Here is a 24,738-nt window from a genome sequence, read left to right as displayed (position 1 = left end):
AATATCAAAAATATGCAGTGTTTTGAATTGTTTATCCAATTTTCCACTAGCGTTCAGCAAAAAATTAGTGCAAAAACTTTAAAAACTTGTTGCATGTTTAAAATTTTGATTATGAATAAACATCAAAAGTGGGTATTTATACAGTGCAAATAACAACTTCAACAGTGAATGGGTATATTGTACAATAGCACTAGTTTCACTATTAACAAATAAATTACAGGAATATGCACATGATTAAATGCATAACTCTCGACGTAAAGTTGTCAGCACACTTAAACGTATTTCGCTGGCCACATGTTCCTACATAAACACACAAAAATTATCAATGAGTCTTGCAAACTTACTTATCATAGTAGTACAAATAGTATAATTATATTACACGCCTTTATTAAACATAACCTACAGCCATGCTGTGGTTCTTTATTAATATGTAGCAAACTAAGAATAGCGAGTACCACTAAAAACACCAAGTGATGAACAAGTTCGTCAAGCATGAACTCGCTGCTTCTCTCACCTATAGTAACATATTAAGAAAGTTATCATTCAGCATATCAACTTGCTACTGAGGCAAAGACGTTTCCATTCATTATTCCTATTCATAATTCCATGTCATAGACAAGCCTTAACCGCCCACCGACTCCGTTGGCTGAAACGTAGTTTACTTTTCGCCTAATTACTCCTAGTGCGTGAGCTTCTCTGTGACAACTCACTGTTATACACTCGCTGCTTCTGGGCTGATCTGCTCCTGGTGTGCCCTGGGACTGCAACTTGTCGTCTCTACCCGACCCGTTGCTTGCCTGCCGTCTGGTGTGGTTGCGAGTATGCGTTCGTGCTGCTCACTTGTTGCTCTGTTACCGTTGCCTCGGCCGACATTCGTGCTTGGTGCATCGCTCCCCAGGACACTGGCTGATACCGGATGCTTGTACCCGAGCTGCCTCGGCTCCTCACTCGCTCTCGGTCCTTGTGACTCATCACTCGACTTTCCTCGTTCATGCACCGTAGCACTGAGTGCTTGGTGCCGATTTTGGTGTCGCCTGGACACCCCAACTTACTGGATAGCCCGGCCTCGGTCCTGTTCGGTCCTGAGTGCTCGTCTTTCGTGGACCCCCAACTCACCGTCCGTCCGCCCAGCGAGTACACCTGCACTTGGCTTGGGACGATGACCTGTTGTTCACTCTCATACTGGCCTACATCGAGTGCATGAGCACTCGCCTCCTAGGGGTCTCGTCTGCTAGTTGTCTCTCCTCATCACTCTCCACTGACTTGCAGGTGACTAAGCTGATGACAGTATACATGACTCCCTGGTGGAGTTGACTTCACGCAATGTTAAGCTGTCTGGTGACTGGGCCACCACCCGCGCTGACGTTACACGTTACACTTTTTGGCACCTTCATGCTGGTAACCTCGTTACAAGGTAGTCCCATCAAATGCACATGAGGAAGTAAACTTCTTTGGTAGAACCACAGCGCATTTAAGCTAGAGTCTTTCTCTTGTTTTGGCTGGCATTGAAGGAGCACATTGTTGGAGTGGACAGTTGGACGTGACGGGTGTCTCGGCTACCATGTCACTCTCCCCCGACGGTTGTAAAAGAAAGTGGAGAACCTGCAGGTGATGTGGAACAAGGGAATTGGGCTACTTATCAAACCTGCCTCCGAGCTGGAGGAAGAACTGCACTGAGCAAGAAGAGATAACGATCTTAATTAGATACTGACTACAGGGCTGTGTTCTCTCTGCTTCAGGCGGGTGTAGTAGGGCACAAGGTCGGCAGGAACTAAGAATCATTAAGCGATACATAAGTTAATAAGATGGCTTAATAGATTGAGAACTATTAGATAAACTATTTAGTTGTAAGGTGCCTAAGGCACGCATTGAATAATGATGAATGTAACAAACACATTAATTTAATATACACACAATATTTATAAAAAATTCGATTTCTTTTAATATTGTGAAAATGAAAATTATTTCATATATATAAATTAAATGATAAAAAAATATTTGAAGAAAAATTATTTTTAATTTAGAACTTCTTGAAAAACTGCATTGCATGTTAATTGTCTCTGGTCATTCCGTAATCTTCCTTGCCGGAAACGGAAATTCAATTCTCTATACACCAGGATGGCAACCATATTGGCAGTGCAGTTCGTATGAAGGTTTGCAACAACATTAGCATGCTACAGTTCAAATGTGCCTTAATATCTATTCACCATTAATTTAATCCTATCACTATCGCTGGAAAATTGAGATAATGGTGGTTGTTAGATTCACATTAGCAAGTGGAGGCAAACAACTTTAATTATATTAAACAAATATATGTAGCCAAAACATGGCAAACTAAGCCATGGCTCACTACTTAATCTCTGAAAAATTCTGAAACTATCGGCCTCATCAAAATATGATGCTATGCCCCCATATATATTATATTTGCACCATGGACTCTGCAGCAATGCTACGAGGAACGAGTTAGCAAAGACCAGTGTAAATGTTACACTGAAAGTGCGTGAAAACAGAATTTATACATTGTTACGGAGTCAATCAGTGAGTCAGTGATGAGCATATTTATATTTTAGATATATTCTTTTAATGACAGGGAATATAGTTCAGAAATAGGGTTATTGTCATTGGTTAAGGGCAGATTTCATATGCTTGTATTTATGTTTTCTGATAGGTCTAAGCCGATTGTGGCTCTGGCTCTGCTGTTACTTGACTAACTGTGATTTCCGTGAAGTTGCAGCTTACGTAGCTCATGTTGTTACTATGTTCAAAGTATTAAAACGTTTAATGCATGCTGGTGATGGAAGACATTAATTTACCTGAGCATATTCACAGGCAAATTCTTGAATGGTCTAGTAGACAATACATAGGAGCAGGCATTTTTCGCGAAAAAACCTGAACGTCTACTAGACTTCAACAAGGTATACCCTCACCAGCGGTTTCTTCCTTGTGATTGGCTGCCGTCTGCGAGAGAAGTCGTCGCCTTGTTTTACCGAGCCACTCAGGACGCGTTTGAATCCGCACTGACTTAATGTGATTGGTGTTGTGACAATCGACATGTACCTGAGAGAAACTCACCCAATCACGGAACACACAGTGCTACATTGTTTTGACTTTCAGCTAGTCTCGGAATCTTTTCGCGAAATATGCATGCCCCTAACAATACATTTATGAACTGGTATGGCACTAAAGGCACAATAGGCACACGTTCCTGCTGAGTAAAGGCTGTCCATTTATAAAAATAGTGTTCTGAAATATGTTTTGTCTTCTGAAAGCACTGCTTGTTTAGTTAGCAACAGTGTATCTGAACTGTGATGTGTTTTGTGTATTTAGATGCTGCCTGAAAGATTCCCTGATCGCACAACACGTCATTCAGAATTGCGTGAGAATCTCTACAAGAATCGATACCCCGACATCAAGACATATGATCAGACTCGTGTAAAGCTGTCACAAATAGACAGTGTAATGGGCTCAGATTATATCAATGCAAATTTTGTGATTGGATACAGAGAAAGGAAAAAATTTATATGTGCCCAAGGTAAGCTGTAGACATTTTAAATGTTTCATGATAAATCTGGTTGCAATAAAAAAGAGAATTTTTTTTGTGTGTAATTTTTTTATACAGACATATTTTTTAGCAATGAAATTTCTGATTGTTAAAGTGCATTCTAGTTTTTTTTTTGTGAAATTTAAATAATTTCATTATTCATCAGCCTAAAAAAGGTTTGTATCATAAACATTTTGCATTTTTTTATGTTGTCTGTGTGAAAGAAGATCAATATTTCTGCGTACAAGTAGGTTTTTCCTTTGTATTTATTTCTGCAAAACACTGCTTTCACCTGTTCTCCATGTCCCCACATCACATCAGTTTGACGTCTCGTGGCTTTGCTGTCAAGGTAGGAGCTAGCTAGAAAGGAGGCTGTGAGCAGAATGGTGCATTCTTCAGGCCTGTCCCTTAAACAGAGCAGCCAGCTTAGCTCCGTTAGAGCCAGTCTTCTTTTGTCTCGAGACTCAAATAAAGTAGACAGGTAGTGTGACTGACGAGACTGATTAATAAATGCATAGCTTATTGTTTTGATTTGGTTTCAGGGTTTTCCCTTCCATTATCTTGCTGCCAACAAAATCACATGGTTATATCTGAAAAATAATTTTATTTGTAGGTCGGTTGGTAAAGAGCAGGGTGGAAGGAGATGAACAAAGGAGTGAGAAAGAAAGGGTTATGGTAGCATTTAACTCAGCAGGCCTAGCCCAAGTTTGAAACCAAAATACATTAAGTAAAACAATGTTTGTTCATATTATGAATAGATTACAAAGATTTGGAGGTGATGGGTTCCATACCTATTCATTAAAACATAACCAGAATTTTCAGTTTTATCTAGCAAACTAGTTTGGAACACTCGCTTCAGTTAGTAGTTTTTAAATGAAAGGTCTGCTGATTTTATAAAATGATTTTGTTTTGAGGTAAAATACTGTAAATTTGCGAAATATTGTAGACACTTGTATAATGTTGCTCTAAGGAGACATAACTTACTCTGGCGCTGATCATCCACAGGATATCGTGGAGTGAAGCCATTTTGTCGTAGAAATATTATTCTGCAGTTATGAAGTAGTTTAGTGTGATTCGTATGAGGTTGACACTCAAAAGACACGAGTGACACACACATATACACTTGTTTTAACTTCACTTTAAGTCAACCGAGAGATGTTATTATTAGCATCTGTGTGACATGTGAAAGAGATGGTTGGTAAATCTTTTAAAATTGTTTTTGTCTCCCATGTGCCTGTCTGCCAAGATGGAACATAAGGCAGGCAACAAGTTTCAGCCCCAACCCTTTATTGCGCATCTTTTCAATATGAGACAGATTACAATTTTATCTAAAATGAAAAAGATAACTCAGTCTCAATGTAATTTTAAAAATTTAATTCAAATTGTAACTTGCTCAGTTTATGTCTACTTATAAAGTGCAGGAAATTGCAACCAATTTTGTAGTCTTAAATCACTTAAACTGCAACAGCAAATCTTACTTTTTGTATTCCTGTCTCGACAGACTTCCGACCTACCGTAGGGATATGGCACTCACCCATGACTTGTCTCTCCCCTGCTTTTTAGTCTACTACTTTCATTTGCATCATAAATTTTTACTTTTTACCTGCTGAAAAAGTTATTTTTTTTTTTTACAAAATGTAGCTCAAAACTTATAAAATCAATACAAAAGTATCAGTATGGTCAACTCCACTCAGCCCAGCAGTAATTGGACAATTACCCTTCCTTCTCTCACCCATCGAAATTATGATGCCATGAGAGGCAGGCATGCATCCATGATAGCTGCTGTAAGTGCAAAAAACTTGTTGATAGCTCTTATTTGGGAGTTCACTAATCCTGTCACTCTATTCCAAGCAGTTTTGTAGCATTATTACAGGCTTCTACTGCAGATTACAGCTTGAGTTTTGTCTCTTAGAGGCAGGTATTCCTAACATGGTTTCATCATTCCTTCAGGAGGGGGGGGGGGGGTAAGTATGTTGCTGACAAAGACAATAGAAAAATCCACCAGTGGTTTTCTCACACAGTGGTTGGTCTGTCACGCCTGTGTTTTACATCAGACGTGATATGTAGACTACTCGAAGAAAAGTCTATTGCGTTGTGTGCAGTGTGGCGCAATGTACATACAGTAAAACCTTGTTGATCCGGATCTCCGGATATTCCGGGTCAGATTTGTGGACATAAAAATTTTTAACTACGTTAGCAAGAATGTAACTATAAGTATGCCAAATGTTCACTTTTTAGGTTGAGTCAATGTATGATTCCTGCATTATGGAGGATTATGGTAATAAAATGTTTTTTTGTTGAGTTTAAGAAAATGCACTAGCTGACAAACATTATGGCATACTTGAAGCGTTGGCCCGACACCACTCCAGCTGAACTATTAATGATATAGCGTTTGCATGACTGTGCTTCATTCAAACGCTATATATGTTTGAAACAGAAGAGAGGCATTAAATTCGGTGTTAAGAAATTATGTGAAATGTGAAAAGTTATTTTCATATTTTTGTAATGTTTTGTAAAGAATATAAAGCATGTATACTAGGTATTTTCATTACAAAATGTAGTTTTTTATCATGATAAATGGTAAGTCAGCTTATTTAAGGATTTTGTTTTGCTGATAACCCATATTATTCAGATTTTCAATTTTCCTGATTGCCTTTGGCTCCAGTTGGTCCAGATGGATGAGGTTTAATTATACTTTGATTCACATTATTTTTAATGTTTGTGTTATGCTTTTTGTAGTCATCACATTCATCAAAACAATTTTAATTTTCAGGTCCAATGGACAACACAGTTTGTGATTTTTGGCGTATGATCTGGGAGCAGCATTTGGAAATGATACTAATGTTGACGAATTTGGAAGAATACAGTAAAACCAAATGCTCCAAGTATTGGCCAGATGATTCAGAAGGAGAAAAAATATTTGGAGATTTCACAGTAACTCATGTACAAGAAAAGAGGTATTCAGGTATGTATTATACTGCTGAAATTAATTTTGTTAGTGGTTTTAAACATGTAAATTTAAAATTATAAATAATAATGTTGCTGTGCGATTATACTTTGCTATAATTTGTTATATTGTGAATGTAAGATACCTGCTTTAGATCATCCGCTATACGTGATGAAACAAAGAATCCATGAACATTTAATGTTGAAATGTTCAAGAATGAGACATGCAGGGCTGCTGCCTCCGGTAACTGACTCAACAACCAAGGCTCCTACACATTAAGACTTTATGCAAAATAAAGCCTTAGGTTGTTTGCGGTACCTTGTAGTCAGCATTTCCAAGGTGTCTATTAACCACTGTTACTGAAGCAGTACCTTCAGCGCACCTGTTTTTGGGTTCTGAATGATTTATTTTAGATGATAATGGTTATTGTGAGGTTCTGGTACAGAGCGATTGCTTCTAAGATATATTTTTGCTAAAATTTACATTCTACACATAAAAGTTTATCTAAGGAATTATTTTGTCATGCAGATGTCAGTATGGTGTTCACTTTAATGTGATCTTTTTTTTTGTTGAAGATTACATCATACGGGAGCTGAAACTTTGTCGTCTCTCGTACAGCGGGAAAGAACAAGAGAGTCGTAGCATAGTGCAGTTCCATTACCTTGTGTGGAAGGATTTTATGGCTCCAGAACATCCTTCTGGAATACTCAAGTTCATAAAGAGGATAAATGAAGCATATTCACTGGAGAAGGGTCCTATTCTTGTACATTGCAGGTAAATCTGCAGAGTTTGAGTAATACACTTTTACTTTTTTGTATGTGTACTGAACACGCACAAATATCATCATGCTATATTAATAACATTCTCTAGTATGTGAAAAATACTCTAGCTTACTGTATACAGACATTATTTTATTTATGAAGTAGATTAGCATTTATTGGTAACATGATAGTTTTTTTGTTAAATTCAAAATAATTGGGAAAATAAACTACTACCGTTTACAAGCTAGTGTGATTCTATTTTAGTCCTTAATATTTAATTGGATATAACATTTGTTAATATTTCACCAGGTAAGTTACACAATTTTCATGGAATTGACATTGTTGTAATGTATTTGTATTTAGTGAATGTATTTAACCTAGATATAAGGTTCAAATGTTATGAACTATCTCTGCATTCAAGGGACTATGGTGTAAAATCTCTTGCTAAATCAAAATATGTATATCAGTGAATTTAAATAAGTATACAAAGAACAAGTACAGGTCATCTTAAAATTGAAGAAAAAAGATGTTCTTAATGTTTATTGTACAAATGTTATGTAATTAAACTTAAGTTTTCTTTTCCAAATTTATTTTAAAAGAAGGTTTGGGAAACAAACCAACTGACCTGTAGCAAGTGTCGACTGTTGAAAAAGTGAGGGACAATTTCGTAATGAATGTACAGATTGTAATGTCATACAAACTTCTGCTTGAGTTCAATGTATAGTAAATCAAATCAAGTATTTTTTGCAAGTTTTATGTTTGTGTGAAGAAAATTTTTTTGAATAGTCTACCATTTATAAATAAAGTAAAAGTGAATGTGATTTGGCAGAATGTACTCCACATTGACTCAAAAAGAGTGTTGTTTAAAAAAAAAGGTGATATTTAGCAATAGAAAATTAGGCAATGTCCAAATTAGCAAAACAACGATGTTGCAACATTACGCTTATGGTAGGAGTGGACACTCGTGTTGAATATTTTACTGTTAATAAAAAAATGGATTCATTTTAAATATAGAATATATAATTTGTCAAAAATATGATCATCAAGTAAAAATCAATCACATAATTCTTGAGCACACATGCTTTCAAACGGTACAGAAGAATTACACATTTATCTTGCACAATAAAGCCAGATAATTTAAAAGTCCTTTACAGTTAAGTAGCTTGGTAACTGTTGTTCAGTGAGATTCAGAGCAGACTAGGCAGTAACTGGCCTCCAGACAGACCCGGGATTGGGCAGCAGGCTTGTGCCTGCTCCGATGCCAGCAGAACATGCCCTGTGTGCGACCTATTGCCTCGCACCATCGCACCATCCGTCCTTGAGTCTGGGGGCTGCTGCTATGCTGGGTGAAGGCCTGCCATCAACTACCGGGCAGCTGTGTTACATTTTATAACTTATGGCTAGAGACCTGCAAAATTTGCGGTTTCGATGGCCTTCAGGATAGACTGCACATACCCCTGTACACTCGGGCAAATAACGCAAGTTCGTTGGCTGCCGACTTGTAAGTCGTCTCAGCTGGTTGAGGGTTTATAACTGGTTGAGATTCGTCCAGATGAACAGTAAACCAATAGCAAAATTATCTAAGAGGTATATGTGTTTGAATTCTAGCCTATCACCGAATGAATCCGCGAATTTTGCAGGTCTCTACTTATGGCCAAATAACAAACTATTTTATTGCTTCCTGTAATGTTGAGCACTTTACCTTAATCAAAACATCTGCTTGCATACATCATGACGATATCTACTACTACAATATTGTTATTAAAAAAAATGAAGTGTGTCTCAACTGAAAGAGTTTTGAATTGGTTTTGGTTGCAGTGCTGGTGTGGGGCGAACAGGAACATTGGTGGCTCTTGACTCACTCTTACAGCAGCTCAAGGAAGAAGAACAAGTTTCCATTTTCAATACTGTTTGTGACCTCAGGCATCAACGTAACTTTCTTGTTCAGTCTCTAGTAAGCATTTTGACATTTAAAACTCTTTGTTAAATAAGTTAAGTAAGTGTGTACACACGCTCACAGTTGGCAGACTGTTAAGTCACTGATTGCCAACTGCTGTCCTTGTTGCCATCAGGCCAGGGATTTTTTTCATCAAGTGTCTGATGAGGGTACTGTAGCGTACACTTAAATGTATATTTATTTTCTACTTCGTCTTCGCTCTACATCCATTTCCAGACTCAATGATAAAATAAACAAGGAACCATTCATACTTCTCATTGTAATTAATGGAGGTTCCATTATTTGTGTAAGAGCTACCTCAGTGTAATTTGTTTACTAGCTCAGTTGCAGTCCTTTGATCAGAGCTGTACACAATATGTACATGTTTGATTTACACAGAATTTAATACTCTCCATTATTTATATGTGTGCCTGTTGCATTATTATATTACTTTTTTAAACAAATATTTTATTGGTTTTACTAATAGATACCATAATGTTAAAATACAGATATAAACCATTATTGGTTGTGTGGAAAACAAATTATATTGTGAGTAGAGGCACACACCACGAAGAGTTATGGAAATGAAACCGAAGCTTGCAGTTTGCAGCTATAGTCTTTTATAAACCACATTGTTTCACGTGAATCTTGGTTATGTGATATACACATCTGAGTTTTATTTTTAATATTGGCAGTTACTTCAGGTTTTCTTCTTCAAATTAATATGTATGTTATGTTATAAATTTAAATATCTGCTGCAGAAATAAGAGTATTTTTCAGACATTTGTTGGCATTCCACACTTAGTCCTTTTGATAATTCAAGCAATTCTACAAATAAATTTATAGTGGTACATAAAGAACTGTGTTAAAATTCATATGCAGAATCACATTGAATATCTATTGATTCCTCGGTTACATTTGGCAGCACAGAAAAAAAAGTTGCACCGTTAGATGCTCTTGAATATTGCTTTTGCGATTGAATTAAACCTAGCCAAAAACTGAACCTTCATAATCGGTTTTTCACACTTATTTCATATTGTTGCTGGGTTTTCTTCTCATGTACACCAGCCCCTCGAAGTAACGCTCTAATTCGTTCCAGGAAAATAGAGCGCTAATCAAAACACCGCTAATTAAATACGTTTTTGCCATAAGAGTGCATGTTATTCATAATAATTGGTTCTCCAGCCACTGAAATCCGTTTGTTTACTATTCCTTATATGACATTTATTTCATTTAAATGTACGTATTTACATACTGTTAACACATCTAAATACAATTTAAGAAAAATATAAATGTATAAATTGCATTTAAAGTTCAAATAACCTAAAATAATACTATATTTAAATCACAGGCGGCATAATTGAACTGTACATAGCCTACTAACCTCATATTTCCTTACGAAGCACGTGTATACGTCACATTTTTTAGTTAAAAATAATAGTATTTTTAACATATAAGCTCTGTTTGAATGTTTAAGAATAGAGAAGAATAAATTTTACGTATGTGGTACTTATTAGGTTTAGTAATTAGTTTATATTGAAATCGATTCTAAAAAAAGAGTAACTTCGTGTACGCACGACTAGGAGTCAGCGCAGCCTGTCATGCAAGATGTGAACTAGCCTCGAAAGCTTCCGGCATTTCCCACTAGAGCTGCTACTGAGTTGCAAGACGGCGTAGTATGTATAAACATTAGCTAAACACACACGTAGGCGTCGGAAAATGTATTTACGAAATATTATTTACTGTGCAATTTTAATTAGGCTTTGAAAATATGCGATGGAAGCGAATAACTATTACATAAAAAGGTAATATCTTTTTTTGATTCGTCATAATGTTTATGTTACACAAGTGCCGTCTTATTTTTAATTTGTTGCATTTTGTTTGTTACATTGTGCACGTATGAAAATAAAATTAATTGTGTGGATGAGAAAGAGCGCTACTTAGAATATATGACAGCGCTACTTCAAATCATGCCCTAATTAATTGGCGTCGTTACTTCAAAACGACGCTAATCGAACAGCGTTACTTCGAGGGGCTGTTGTATGTTATAAATTTATTAAATTTTTTGTAAATTTATGCAACTGTTCTAGTTTTGCACTCTTGATTGTATTTAATTATGTACTGAAACTGAAATGTCATTTCTTTGTAAGGTTTGCTAAACAGATTCAGAAAAAAACATTAAATATAAATAGGTCTTGGTGTTTGAGTAGTCAGATCTCTAGCCAAGATGATCTGAGTTCAGTTACCTACAGGGTCAATGCTGATGTATTTGCACGTGGGAAACATGGCAGACGTTGCTATCAGCTGATGGTTTTTCCCCACCAATGCATTTTGTTGCTGCTCCATCCTACCTCTCTACCATCGTCCACATCTTATGGCCTCGGTGTTGGTTTTATGTTTTATGGTTTGGTACATTAAATCGGAATCATCTCTGAAGTGACTGTCCGCCTAGTCATGTTGTTTTGTAATGAAAATTATTTTTAGTTGTATTATTATTAGTTTAATTGACATTTTCTGTCTTTGACTGCACGGACTGTGATTGGTGCAGTTTGCAAACTTGACTGAAGTAAGTGTGGGAACCCTGTATCTTTTCTATATCCCCTAATTATAATTATTAAATGAATATTGAGCCATTAGTATTTTCCTGCACCTCTTACCTTATTTTTTAGCAGTTTACTTATGGTTTAAAGTCATAAAACCAGACAACTTTAGGTTTTTGAGGTATTTTTTTTTTTTTTTTTTTTTTTTTTGCTAAACCACAGATAGGCAGATGTTGAATTTACTGTCAGTGATAAGACTTTTATAAGAATGTTGCATTACCCATAGGCTCCCAAAGTTCTTTTTTGAGTTTTGAATTAAAAATATATATAACCATGATTTAATTGGTGCCTTAGCTCAGTTAAGGCATATGGAATTTGAGAGTATGGTTGTGGTGAAAACCAAAGAGAAGATTTTATATTAATTTTTGGAGTGAATTGACAGAATTTTGCAATATCTAGTAGGGCTTGACTGTGGGTTGAACAGCATTAATGTGGGCCTTTTTACTACATAATAAATCATCTGTTTTAATCAAAAATGTTTAATTTTGTTTGTTTGCTTCTTACTGCTTAGCTTGAACTTACTGTGATATTTGTATTTTGTCAGTCCAGGTACTGTGTGCTGTGCTAACATTGTTTCACTCTTGATTTTGCAGAAACAGTACATTTTTATATATAGAGCTTTAATGGAGGTAGCACAGTTTGGTGACACTGAAATAGAAGTTTCTGGGCTGAAAATTCACATAGAAAAGCTAAAGAAATGGCAGAATGGTAAAGAAAAATGTTTAATGGAAGAAGAGTTTGAGGTAAGTTAAAAACGAGTCTTGTCTTTAAAATGTTGTAAACAAGGATATGTTACTGATAATACATAACTTATACTTTTTTGTATGCAAACAGAAACTCAACCTGGTGCTCGAAGACCACAAGTCTTATTCAGTTGGTGATGGAGAGGAAAACAGGTCGAAGAACCGTAGTGATCTAGTGATACCATACGACAGGAATCGTGTAATGCTTACACCAGTACCTGGCAGGGAACATTCAACATACATAAATGCTTCTTTCATTGAAGTAAGTAGATAAAGCATATATTATACATATACATTAACAGTTTAAAAATTTTTTTATATAATTCTTCAATATTATTTGGGGTTTTGCATCATTTGATGTTATAGGGATATGTAATGTTATGTACTAGAGCCAGCCAAGCAGTACTTTTGTGGATGCATGTGACTTATTACTATCCAGCGGTCAAAGGCCTTAAGGACTATGCACTGTCCTAAGAAAAGCTTCAGGCCACTCTGTCTCGACTTCTGGCTTTCCATTTGCTATTTTGGCCGAAGCTCATGGGAAAGTGGTCAATATTGTTACGATTTACCTGCGGGTTCGTAAAGGATAGCCCAATTAAAGATTTTTATTACACACACAGTTTTATTTATTTCCACTACTTATGTCACTTACAACTAATCTTCTAAGATGGCAAACAAACAATTAACTACACTTAAATGTCTATTCCCCCAGTCACTTGTTCCGCACACCTCGCTGGGCCGCACCTCTGGCGCAACTCTCGCCGCAGCACCCCTCGTGGGTCTCCGCCGCGGGACTCCGTCGCCGCACTCCACCGCCGCCGTCACACCCTTCGCCGAGATCCCACACGACGACTCGCCCGCAACTTCACTCGGGACTCCGCCGCGCCCGCGACTCTATCGCCCGGAAACTCCCGACTCCACTGAACTCACTCACTCCCTGCCCTGGAACCTTCTTCCAAGGACTTCGCCACTCTGCCGCACCCGCGGCACTATCGCCTGGAAACTCCGCTGCGGGAGAACTCCCCACTGAACTCCTCTCGAAGGTCGGCCCAACCTCCTTATATAGCCCTTGGGTTCCCGTCCAGAACAATCGGGCATGTCTCCGAGATATCGCGCGACCTTCGCCGTCGAAATGCTCAGAAACGCGTCGTGAGTCCTCGAAGGACGCGGCGGCTGCTCAAAGAACGCCGATAAACGCAACAAGCATCGGGTTCCCACAAAACGCGCCGATAAACATGTCTAAGTCCTTTTATTCCGCAGTGCGGCCTCTTTTAAGTAACTCGATCTGAGGCAGGTGCGCGCTGCGACGGTCAGGATGTTGCGAGACAGTATGACACGAGATACCAGGGAGAGGATGCGGGTGGAAGGGGGGCGCAGACAGGCTGAACGAGCGCGGCGATGCCAAGCACTGCAGCCAAGCGCGATCGTAACATTGCCCCCTCCTTAAACCTGTTCGTCCCGAACAGGTAATGCATCTCCTCCTGGAGGTCCCCATGCTACTCGAAGTTTAGGCCTCCTGCCTTTCCTCCATCGCGGGCTGTACAGTCTCACCAGATAACCCTCTCTCTCATTAGATGTAGCTTCTCTTGTCACCCGGCGACACTTCTGCGTCGCAGATGCCCCATGTCGTTCAGCCAGCTGCCCGAGACGGGCTGACCGATGCCTTGGACGGACCCGATACTCTTGAGTGCATTGCTTATTGCCTTCCAACAGTTTCCTTATTTCTTCCCTTTTTCTCTCCATTTCTTCTCTCGCAGCTACTTGTTCGCACAGCATTTCTTCCCGGCTCTTCTTCGTCTCTTCTTGGTTACTCGTGCCCTCTTGGTTCTTCTGTGTCTCACCTGGACTGCACTTAGTTTCTCCTTGTACCCTCTTCATGACTCCTTGTGTTCTCATTTTCTCTTCTCGGTCTTTCTTCCCCTGTTCTTGGTCTTTCTTCACCTCTTCTTGGTCTTTCTTCACCTCTTCTTGGTCTTCCTGAATCTCTTTTTGGTCTTTCTTCGTTTCTTCTTTGCACTTCTCTATCTCTTCTTGACTCTCTTCTCGGCTTTTCTTCAGCTTTTCTTGGCATTTTCCCCTCTCTCTTTCGTATTTCGTTTCTTCTTTGCACTTCTCTATCTCTTCTTGACTCTCTTCTCGGCTTTTCTTCAGCTTTTCTTGGCATTTTCCTCTCTTTCGTTTATCTTCATTTCTTCTTTTTCAATGTTCCTTACTTTGTAACTCATCTTCACTACTTCTGTTCTTTTCTTTAGCTCTTCTTTCATCTTCATGTCCTGGCTAATTTCCTCTTCGCTGTTCTCTTCGCTGTTCCCCTCTAGGCTAGTCTCCTCTTCGCTGGTCTTCTCTTCACTGGTCTTCTCTTCACTGGTCTTCTCTTCACTGGTCTTCTCTTCACTGGTATTCTCTTCGCTGGTCTTCTCTTCGCTGGTCTTCTCGTCGCTGGTCTTCTCGTCGCTGGTCTTCTCGTCGCTGGTCTTCTCTTGGCTGTTCTTCTCTTGGCTGGTCTTCTCTTGGCTGGTCTTCTCTTGGCTGGTCTTATCTTGGCTGGTCTTATCTTCGCTGGTCTTCTCTTCGCTGGTCTTCTCTTCGCTGGTCTTCACTTGGCTGGTCTCCTCTTGGCTGTTCTCTTCCAGGTTTATCTTCATTTCGGTCTTCTTTTCATTCTTCATTTCTTCCTGGCCATTCTTCATTTCATTCTGATCCTTCTTCATTTCCTCTAGGCTATTGTTTGACCCGCTCTTCGTTTCTTCATGATGGTCCTTACCCACATTATTTTCACTCTTCACTTCTTTCGCAGAGTTCTTCATACTGGTTATCCATGCCCTCATGTCATTCACCATTTCTTCCAGGATAACCCTTATCTTCCTGATATCTTCTACATTTAACTCTTCAGCAGCCATCTCTTTCTAAAGCATTTACTAATTAATCAACCTAAATAATTTTTTTCTAATACTGTTCTTAATTTTAAATGACCTAGCCGAACCTTATTAAACTAAAAATATCTCTCTTACATTCAAAACTAACACTGACTACAGTAAACTCTAACTCTAGAAAATTTCAAATTCACTAAAGTTCTAAACACTAACTATATTCTCGTAAACTAAATTCCTTAACTTTTATTCTAATACTCTAACTGAATCCTAAATCTATTAATTAGGGCTGTCCCACTTCTGACACCAAAATGTTACGATTTCCCTGCGCGTTCGTAAAGGATAGCCCAATTAAAGATTTTTATTACACACACAGTTTTATTTATTTCCACTACTTATGTCACTTACAACTAATCTTCTAAGATGGCAAACAAACAATTAACTACACTTAAATATCTATTCCCCCCAGTCACTTGTTCCGCACACCTCGCTGGGCCGCACCTCTGGCGCAACTCTCGCCGCAGCACCCCTCGTGGGTCTCCGCCGCGGGACTCCGTCGCCGCACTCCACCGCCGCCGTCACACCCTTCGCCGAGATCCCACACAACGACTCGCCCGCAACTTCACTCGGGACTCCGCCGCGCCCGCGACTCTATCGCCCGGAAACTCCCGACTCCACTGAACTCACTCACTCCCTGCCCTGGAACCTTTGTCCAAGGACTTCGCCACTCTGCCGCACCCGCGGCACTATCGCCCGGAAACTCTGATGCGGGAGAACTCCCCATTGAACTCCTCTCGAAGGTCGGCCCAACCTCCTTATATAGCCCTTGGGTTCCCGTCCAGAACAATCGGGCATGTCTCCGAGATATCGCGCGACCTTCGCCGTCGAAATGCTCAGAAACGCGTCGTGAGTCCTCGAAGGAAGAACGCCGATAAACGCAACAAGCATCGGGTTCCCACAAAACGCTCCGATAAACATGTCTAAGTCCTTTTATTCCGCAGTGCGGCCTCTTTTAAGTAACTCGATCTGAGGCAGGTGCGCGCTGCGACGGTCAGGATGTTGCGAGACAGTATGACACGAGATACCAGGGAGAGGATGCGGGTGGAAGGGGGGCGCAGACAGGCCGAATGAGCGCGGCGATGCCAAGCACTGCAGCCAAGCGCGATCGTAACAATATATTTCCCCAGCCCTAGATTAGTCATCATGGGCAAGTATATTGCACTAAAATGTTCTGTGTTTTGCTGCTTATGTAACAAGTACATTCTAACAGCCAATGCACTAATAATATTCAATTTATAATACCGTATTTACCCATGTACCACCCGCCCCCATGTATGACCCGCACCCCAAATTTTCAACATACTCTCTGGAAAAAAATTTTTTTCACTGTAATGTCTATTTACATGTGCCTGCATAAATAGGGAAAAAGAGTCTGTCATTGTAACAACAAAGAAAACTGTTTATAACTGCAGCACAGAATTTTACTAACACAAATGCATGAAATATTAAGGAAAAAAAACCAGTAATATTCATTGTCAAAATAGTAGATCAATTTTGCTAAACAACAGATGTAAATTTGGTGAAATAAATTTTAAAATGTTTGTATGCAATAACCACAATCGTCAACTGTTCAGTCCGTTGCAACATCCTGCAAATAAAAATAAAGCTCGTAGTGCCAAATAATTAAAAATAATGAGTGATGCCATAAAACCATTTTATTCAACGTAAAAAAACCCGTAGCAAAAACGTGAGTTGTATTGATACGCATAAAATGGCGTGGGTTGCCAGTTATAGTTAACTCGGTTGTAAACAGAGCGCGCGCGTAGCAAGAAGTTTGCGAGCTATCGCTATCGATCTTCGACTACGTGCGCGCGCTCTATACCGAATGATGCCAACTGGCGCTGTTTACGTTTTATAGGTGGATTACAGCGACTCCCGACACGTTACGGATAAAGTTTAATACTTTTAAAAACGTCTTGAAAACACATCAGAATACATTGTATTACGATTATTTAAATTAGAAAGCGTTAATCTCAGAATAAACAGCGTAAATTGCGGGAAGCAGTTTATACGCGCGTTGTAAACAACGGCAATTTATTGCATTGCATCATATGAGATTAAAACGGGACCGAAATAAAATGGTGCAAATATCGGGAAAAAGTAAATAACGGTAACGTAAATAAGGGGTTTCGCTGTATTTTCATTGTAATAAATGCGTCCAGCATTCGGTAATGTACTATAAATCCAATTTTTTCAGTCTTCATTGTTGTCCAAAACCTCAAATTTCGTGTATGACCCGCACCCCGACTTTTGAATGTTGTTTTTCAGAAAAAATGTGCGGGTGGTACATGGGTAAATACGGTAATTAGGATATTATTTGGTTAGTGGCTGTTGTGAAAATAGTGTGTTTTAGCAATAGGTCACATCAGAACTCTCCTGTTCGTGTGTAATTTGAATGTGCAAGATCAAGATGATTTGATTAGCAATACCCCTATATGTGTATGACTGGTAAATTGGAATGAAAGTTGCATTACACTTTTTTTTACCAAGTAGGGAGTTTTTTTAGTTTGGGTTTTTATGTTTCATTTCAAATTTTTATTTAAAGTATGAGTGAGTTTTTGTACTACCATGCGTATTAATTTATTTTAACTCTTATGCCTTCATATAGACAAAAAACTAGTTTTACCCTAAAGTGTTGATTTTTTTTTTTTTTCAGTGAATCCCTGTAACACTTACCAGTCCATTTAAATTATAAACAACAATTATCAAACAGTTTTCAAACTGGGTAGTGTAGCACTTGTAAAGTGATTTGCATTAGTGAGTCTATACCTACAAACTTTTGAAGGTTGTGACGTATTTCTGTTTCGAATGGTTTACTTCGTTAATTATTGTATCCGCATTGCTTTCCATGGTTTACTTCATTAATTATTGTATCCGCATTGCTTTCCAAGCTGTAAGTCCATTTTCAATTCAGATTGTTATGAACAAACAAAACATTGTTTTATTTGCTTTAGTTTCTCACGTTGCACTAGGTCCTTTCTGAAAAAAATATATTTCCTGATCAGAAAATTTTCAGTGTCATTAACATTGTTATTTACAATATATTCAAAGAATTTTTATGAAGATCATTCTTCTCAAACTGCTTTATTTGTCTTTACCAGAAATATTTTCTTGGTAAGTCAGCATAACATAATCCTGCATATACTGTGGTATTGGTATTTCTTTTTCATTTGCTTTCCCAGCTAGTATCCGTGTTCCAAGTAAATGGTACTTCAGATGTGTCTTCATCGTCTTGACCTGAAGGTAAACCATAGGCATGCTGTTTGACATCTTAATTTTCAAGTATAGGTGTAGCACTTTCTCGTGTTTGATTGGAATAACAAGCTTTTTTACACTGCCTTCAATAATTCTGCATTTAGTTTCACTTCAGTTGGTGGGCTGTTGAAAGTACCCACTTTAGTCTTTCAGCATATGTTGTATTATAGGATAATTCAGTTAATTCAAGGAAAATCTGCAAAACAGGGGGGGGGGGGGGGGGGAGTTTGGTAATTAACAAGTGTTTTCAAAACAGAAAACTCTGAAAAATTAACAATATTTTTGTATCAAAACATTATGCAGTATATTTGTATCTTAAATGCAATGTTTTTTTATTATAAATTTGGGTGTTGTTAGTAATCATCTGATTTTTACTAACTAACTAAATGTTAGAGTTACAAAAAATGTGAATTAATTTTAATCATAATAAAGTACCTATAGTTTTTCACCTGATTATAATAAATATATTTTTTTCAAAGTTTGACCGAACAACATACACGTTTTCTTTTTCAGACAGTCAGAATTGGTTATGTAATGCTGATGGAAACTATTTATTGTGTAGGATAGTAAGAAAACATTTTATACTCAATTCTGCATGTTATGTTTTTTTTTTAAATGAGTTTTGATAGTAATGTGTATAAGTATGTCCATAGATGAGACAAGGAAAACATTTTAGGTGGAACAGGGAGAACAGGGATAAATTGACTGAAGTATGTGTGGGAACCCTGTAGCATTTCTTTATCCCACAGTGATGATAAACAAATGAATTTTGAGCCATTACTATTTTCCTGTATCTCTTGCCTGGTTTTTTTTTATCAGTTTTAATTATGGGTTTAAGTCAAAGAAACCAAGCAACTCCATGTTTGTAAGCTCAGGTTTTTTCTACCAGACCACAAATAGGCATATGTTGAATCTACTGTCAGTGTTGGTCTTCTATAAGAATGTTGCAGTACCCTTAGGCTCCAAAAGTTATATTTTGAGTTCACTTGAGAAAATACTGCAGGAACATAGTCTGATTGTAAGCCGTTTCGTTGACATCATTACTTGTTTCCCACATCTCAGTGCACATTAGCAAGCATAGCCACAGAGGACTCTACTGTTTACAAGATGTGACATTTAGTAATGTAATGTTAATATTTTAACAGAGTGGTGGGTTTTTGGTGAAATAAATACTAAACAGTCGCCTGTACATTCCCACCAAGGTTATTTGGGTTTGAGTACCACTGGGATCTAACCAGGATTTTTCGCAAGTGAGGAAACATGGTGGGCGTTACCATATGTCGATGGGTTTCTTGGGATACTCCCATTTCTTGGACCCATTCATTCCGTCAATGCATCATTTACATCTCATCAACTTTCATTGTGACTAAACTACCCTTATTTTGATGAAAAATTAAGCTCGGTCGATGCCATTCCGTTCCGTTCCATCGTACACTTACTGAGTGTACTATGCAATCTGCATGCATCCTCCGAAGTAAAAATGTACACTATCAGGCAGAGGTCCAGATAACAGGCCGTCTAGATCACCTTTATTCCCACCCTCGTTTCATTGGTGCACGAGATGTTTTTTAAATTGATGCAGCCTCGGGTAAAAAGAGTGTAGTGCTGAAAGTTTTACCTTTCTCCAAGTCTTTCTGATGCCAGTCATAATGTTTGTGTGCTGTTTTATTGCAAGTAGGGTGGTTTTTGTTACTGTGGATTTACAATGGTACGACCCTACGGGACCGTATGTGAAATGAGAACCCACAGAGCAGGTAGTGAGCAGGTATAAGAGCTCACAGCCATTGAATTCTGAGAAGAATGTTTATCAGCGATATTGAACATACTTCAATCATTTTCTCACGGAGCACTGTACAGTCAACCCGGATCTAGCTGTATACAGGGCCCTTGCTGACCGAGAACACTGATGGGTCACACTCACGCGGCGAGGGTAGACCTAAGCACTCCAGCATAACTGATTTATTATTATCAATGAGTCGGTACCCAGTTGGTTTGGAGTCTACTATGACCTTGGAAGTCCTGTCACCTTAAGCCTCTGTGCATCAAATGAAAAAAAAAAAACATGTTATGTAGGGCAGTATTATGCATACATTAGCAGGTTGGGAACAAGAAGTTATTACTCAGTAGGCATAAATTTTGAGGGGAAATGTGTTAATTGAACTGTTTCATAAAAATGTTTCCAAACACACATGTTGAAATAGTGCGATGTATAAATACCCCCATGTTTTGAAAGGCACTAAAAGTACAGTGTTAGCATGAGTGGTGACAAGGAAAGGGAAAGAGGGAAAGGGAACCCCAGCAATGTGTACGTCACTGGACAGAATGCCGGGTGAAAATTTCAATCAGACAGCTGGAGTGGGAACAGTTTTCATCATAACGTGTTTAGGGTCATGCAGGAACATTTGTAAAAACAGAGGAAAAATGATGAGCGATCTCCTCATACCAAATTTCTAAGCAGCGTCTGGAACTGTGTGAAACTGAAACTGCAGTGAGGGAATGGTAAAAGGAAACAGGAACAGTTGATGTTGCTGGAAAGTTGACTGTAGTGTCTTCCTAGGGATTTGAGAGAGAGAGTTTGTGTGAGGGGATTAAAAGAGGAAGGATTGATGCTATCAGTTTTGGTCCAAGGTCTATAGTGCTACACATTATTTAAAAAATAGTATTTTTTGGTCTTAATATACTGTCAGGAAGTATCAAGATTGGTAAGATTTACTGAATAAATTTGAGTGGTGACTAGTTTTTATGGTTTTTAAGGGGGGGGGGGGGGATGTTATTTCAAATCTTAAATCACATCAGAAAAGCATTTTAAAATCACTAAGTATGTGTGTCAGTCAAATTAAATACATTCTATACATTTAAGTATCTGGCATCCATTCTTATTCATTTATGAGTGTGTTACTATGATTTACTTTTAAAGTTGATGGATATCCACAACTTAAAATATAAACTGAAGCTTCATCTACAAATACTAAAATGTTTGGTTTTGTGACAAAATAATCATGGAGTCCATTTTATGTTATGTAGACTTTGAAATTATGTTTAAGTGGCTTTGTTCCACAAATTTGATTACAGGGCTATGACAATTGGGAATCGTTTATCATCACTCAAGATCCACTAGAATCAACAATTGGTGACTTTTGGCGAATGATGTTTGAACAAAATGTTAATACGTTGGTTATGCTTTCAGATGTAAGTAAAAAAATTCATAAGTTGTTTTAATGGATTGCCTTTTATTTATGTATAGTGCATATTTCAAAGTTAATATTTTTTTGTTTCTCCTAAAAGTTGGTGTGATTTTTTTTTATTTTGTAGATACAGTAAATTTTCAACTAACTATATGTGGCGGATTATCAAACTGCCTTTTATTTGTGGCACCAGTGAATTGAGCTTATTTGAGTCTCCATGAATCCCAGTAAAAATTTAAAGTAAAACCAAAGCAACTAATTGAACATGTCTTGCTAGCTATTTGTTGGCACAACCCTTAATTTTATGCCTCAGTATGTTAAACAAAGCAAATTTTTAAAAATAATCAAAAACTGCATTTGCTGTGGCTTAGAACGACTCCGATAGCACTTTTTGTGTTGCCACCTGCTTAGAAGGCAGGTCCGTTTGTGCCACTGCGGCACAATGCATAGGTCCGTTTGTGACAGTGTGGCACAATGCACATCTTTGTTTTGCATGTTGTGGTTTGTTGCAATTGCTATTTGTTATCTAGTATTTAAAAAGTCAGGCATTTGTTCACAAATAAAACTACTTGTTTGACTGTGTCACAATTGCACTCTAGAAGTTTTTTTTTTTTTTTTTCCACAATTGCCTGATGCATACAAATTGGATTCTATAGTGCTAGTTTAAATATATTTCTTCATATGATTCTAAAATCTGATTTAAAAAATGTAAAGTTGTGAGAAACTTGTGTTTCAACAGTTAGTTAAGTGTTGAACTAAAGTTGTGAGAAACTTGTGTTTCAACAGGCAGTTAGTTAAGTGTTATACGTTTCACAGCTAGGTGACGGCCAAAAAAAATGTCCAAGATATTGGCCAGATGATGAAGCTAGTTACGATCATATTCGTGTCAAGTATATCCAGAGTGAAAGTTGTCCTTACTACACTCGACGAGAATTCTGCATAACCAATACAAAGGTAATGTGATTTTTTTTTCTTTTCAATATTTACAATTTGACCAATGATGTACACTACTTTAAGTATTTCTAGTTTTAACTTTGTTTCCTAACAAATAATGATTTCTCTATACAGATAAAATCAGAATGAAGGTGGCTTTAATTAATTTTGTATAATTTTATTATTCATAAAATTTAGACAGTTAATGTATTGAGAAAATTAATGAAGTGACACATTTACATTTGATCAACATGTCCATAAGATAATCCAGTTCTGTATGGAAGAAAGTAAATTTTGACTGCAAATGTTTTGCCACCTGTTACTTATAATTAACCGAGCAAGGTAGAGCAACAAGTGGTTTCATGTAGATCACGCATAGCATGGCCACATCATATTATTTGGGACCCTTGTGGCCGTTATCACCAGACAAAGTAGACTAACCTGCGTGTATGTGGCATCTCTTTGCATTAGTGCATTTGGCCACGCCGAGACTGTATCAGCACACATCCACCCCCTGCCGCTTTAGTGGCAAGATGGTGGTTGGGTTTTCGTACTTCAGTGTAACCTTGTGTCCCCCATTGCTTGGACATCAGAATTGTTTGCTCGGTGATCTTGTGTTCCTCTCCCATGTGAGACTAACCTTTTCCCGCGCTCTGAGCAGCATCGACATGACCCGGGACTTCCTAGCACGATCGTGCTATGCTTGCATTGTGGCCAAACAGTCGTGTTTGATGAAGAAACACCAGTGTTGAATTTCACAAACCATGGTCTGCTTGGTGGCTGGCAGCAGGGAGAGGAGTATAAAAAGCCACCCAGTAGCACAATCTTTGATCTGCTCTCGTTTGGCCTCGAAGCCTGACCCTCTACTTCCCCATGCTCTCCGGTGAGTCCGCACGCAGGCCAAGACATCCCATTGCCGCAGCATCCCAGCCACACTGCCCACCTTGTATCCGTATTCATAGGACAACAAATAAAGCATTCTAAAAGAATTAAAAAATATATTCTAGATATTTATGGAAATCTTGATTTTCCATTTCCAGTTTCAATTACCTTTTTGACTTGTTAATTATTTTCGCACTCGAGAGAAAAAAAAGGTTTTTGAATTAAATATTGATATTTTCACAGGTCTTTATTATAAACAGGTATTATCAGAAGTCCTTACAAGGAAGTTTTTGTTTATGATTCCATGTTGTAGGGTCGGTGATGTTTTACGACTTAAGTATTTTAGAAATAATGGTGATTTGGTGCTAGTTTCATGCCCTGTACATGATAAAATTATCTCATCATATTCTAACAAAACTTTAACCATGACATAAACGCAAATTTAAAAATAATAGATTAGGACTTTATCTAGCCCCAGTGAGCTCTCCAGATTGCCTACTTGATAGCAGTTCTTACACAGATGTGTTTGCCCTACACAAATACATTAAATAAAGGGAAATGTATGCCTGTTTAAACAATATAAAGGTTATTTGCAATGGTTATAGTACTTTAGTAGCATTTAAAAAAACTGCCTTACAAAAGCACACTGCGCTCATTCAGGGTTCCGGCAGACAGAAAAAATCTGTAAACAGGGTAAACTTCGGGAATCGAAATGTCTTAAAACCTTAAAACAGAGGAAAATTGACAATATGTTTGTTACAAATTTGTATCAGTAATTTTTAATATTATTAAATATCTTAATGTTTTAAAACCAGTTTGTATGCTAGTCATAAATTTGTGTGCTGTTAATAATCCATACCTGATTTTTACAAACATTAACTAGATTTAAGGGCTACAAACAACAAGTGTGTTGGTTTTAAGCACAATCAAATAGGTATAAGAACAGGAGATGGAGCGTGAATTGGGATTTGTCGGTCCGCCACCTTGGATTAAAACATCATTGTTGCCAACTTGGATGACCTTGA

The 24,738-nt window shown here is 37.9% G+C and overlaps 1 protein-coding gene across 2 annotated transcripts in view; it reads left to right on the top strand.

Moving 5' to 3' along the window:
* The window catches only part of LOC134529080 (tyrosine-protein phosphatase 69D), a 112,778-nt gene that overhangs the window by 67,831 nt on the left and 20,209 nt on the right, over window positions 1-24,738 (top strand). For both annotated transcript variants that reach the window (XM_063362787.1, XM_063362788.1), the window contains exons 15-22: window positions 3,328-3,532; window positions 6,315-6,506; window positions 7,064-7,262; window positions 9,068-9,203; window positions 12,379-12,528; window positions 12,620-12,790; window positions 21,786-21,902; window positions 22,715-22,852. In XM_063362787.1, the coding sequence (XP_063218857.1) occupies window positions 3,328-3,532; window positions 6,315-6,506; window positions 7,064-7,262; window positions 9,068-9,203; window positions 12,379-12,528; window positions 12,620-12,790; window positions 21,786-21,902; window positions 22,715-22,852 (1,308 nt within the window). The remainder of the gene's footprint in view (window positions 1-3,327; window positions 3,533-6,314; window positions 6,507-7,063; window positions 7,263-9,067; window positions 9,204-12,378; window positions 12,529-12,619; window positions 12,791-21,785; window positions 21,903-22,714; window positions 22,853-24,738) is intronic.

This window comes from Bacillus rossius, chromosome 2 (assembly GCF_032445375.1).
Source record: "Bacillus rossius redtenbacheri isolate Brsri chromosome 2, Brsri_v3, whole genome shotgun sequence".
NCBI classification, from domain to species: Eukaryota; Metazoa; Arthropoda; class Insecta; order Phasmatodea; family Bacillidae; genus Bacillus; species Bacillus rossius.
This window is presented reverse-complemented; position numbering and strand designations above follow the sequence as displayed.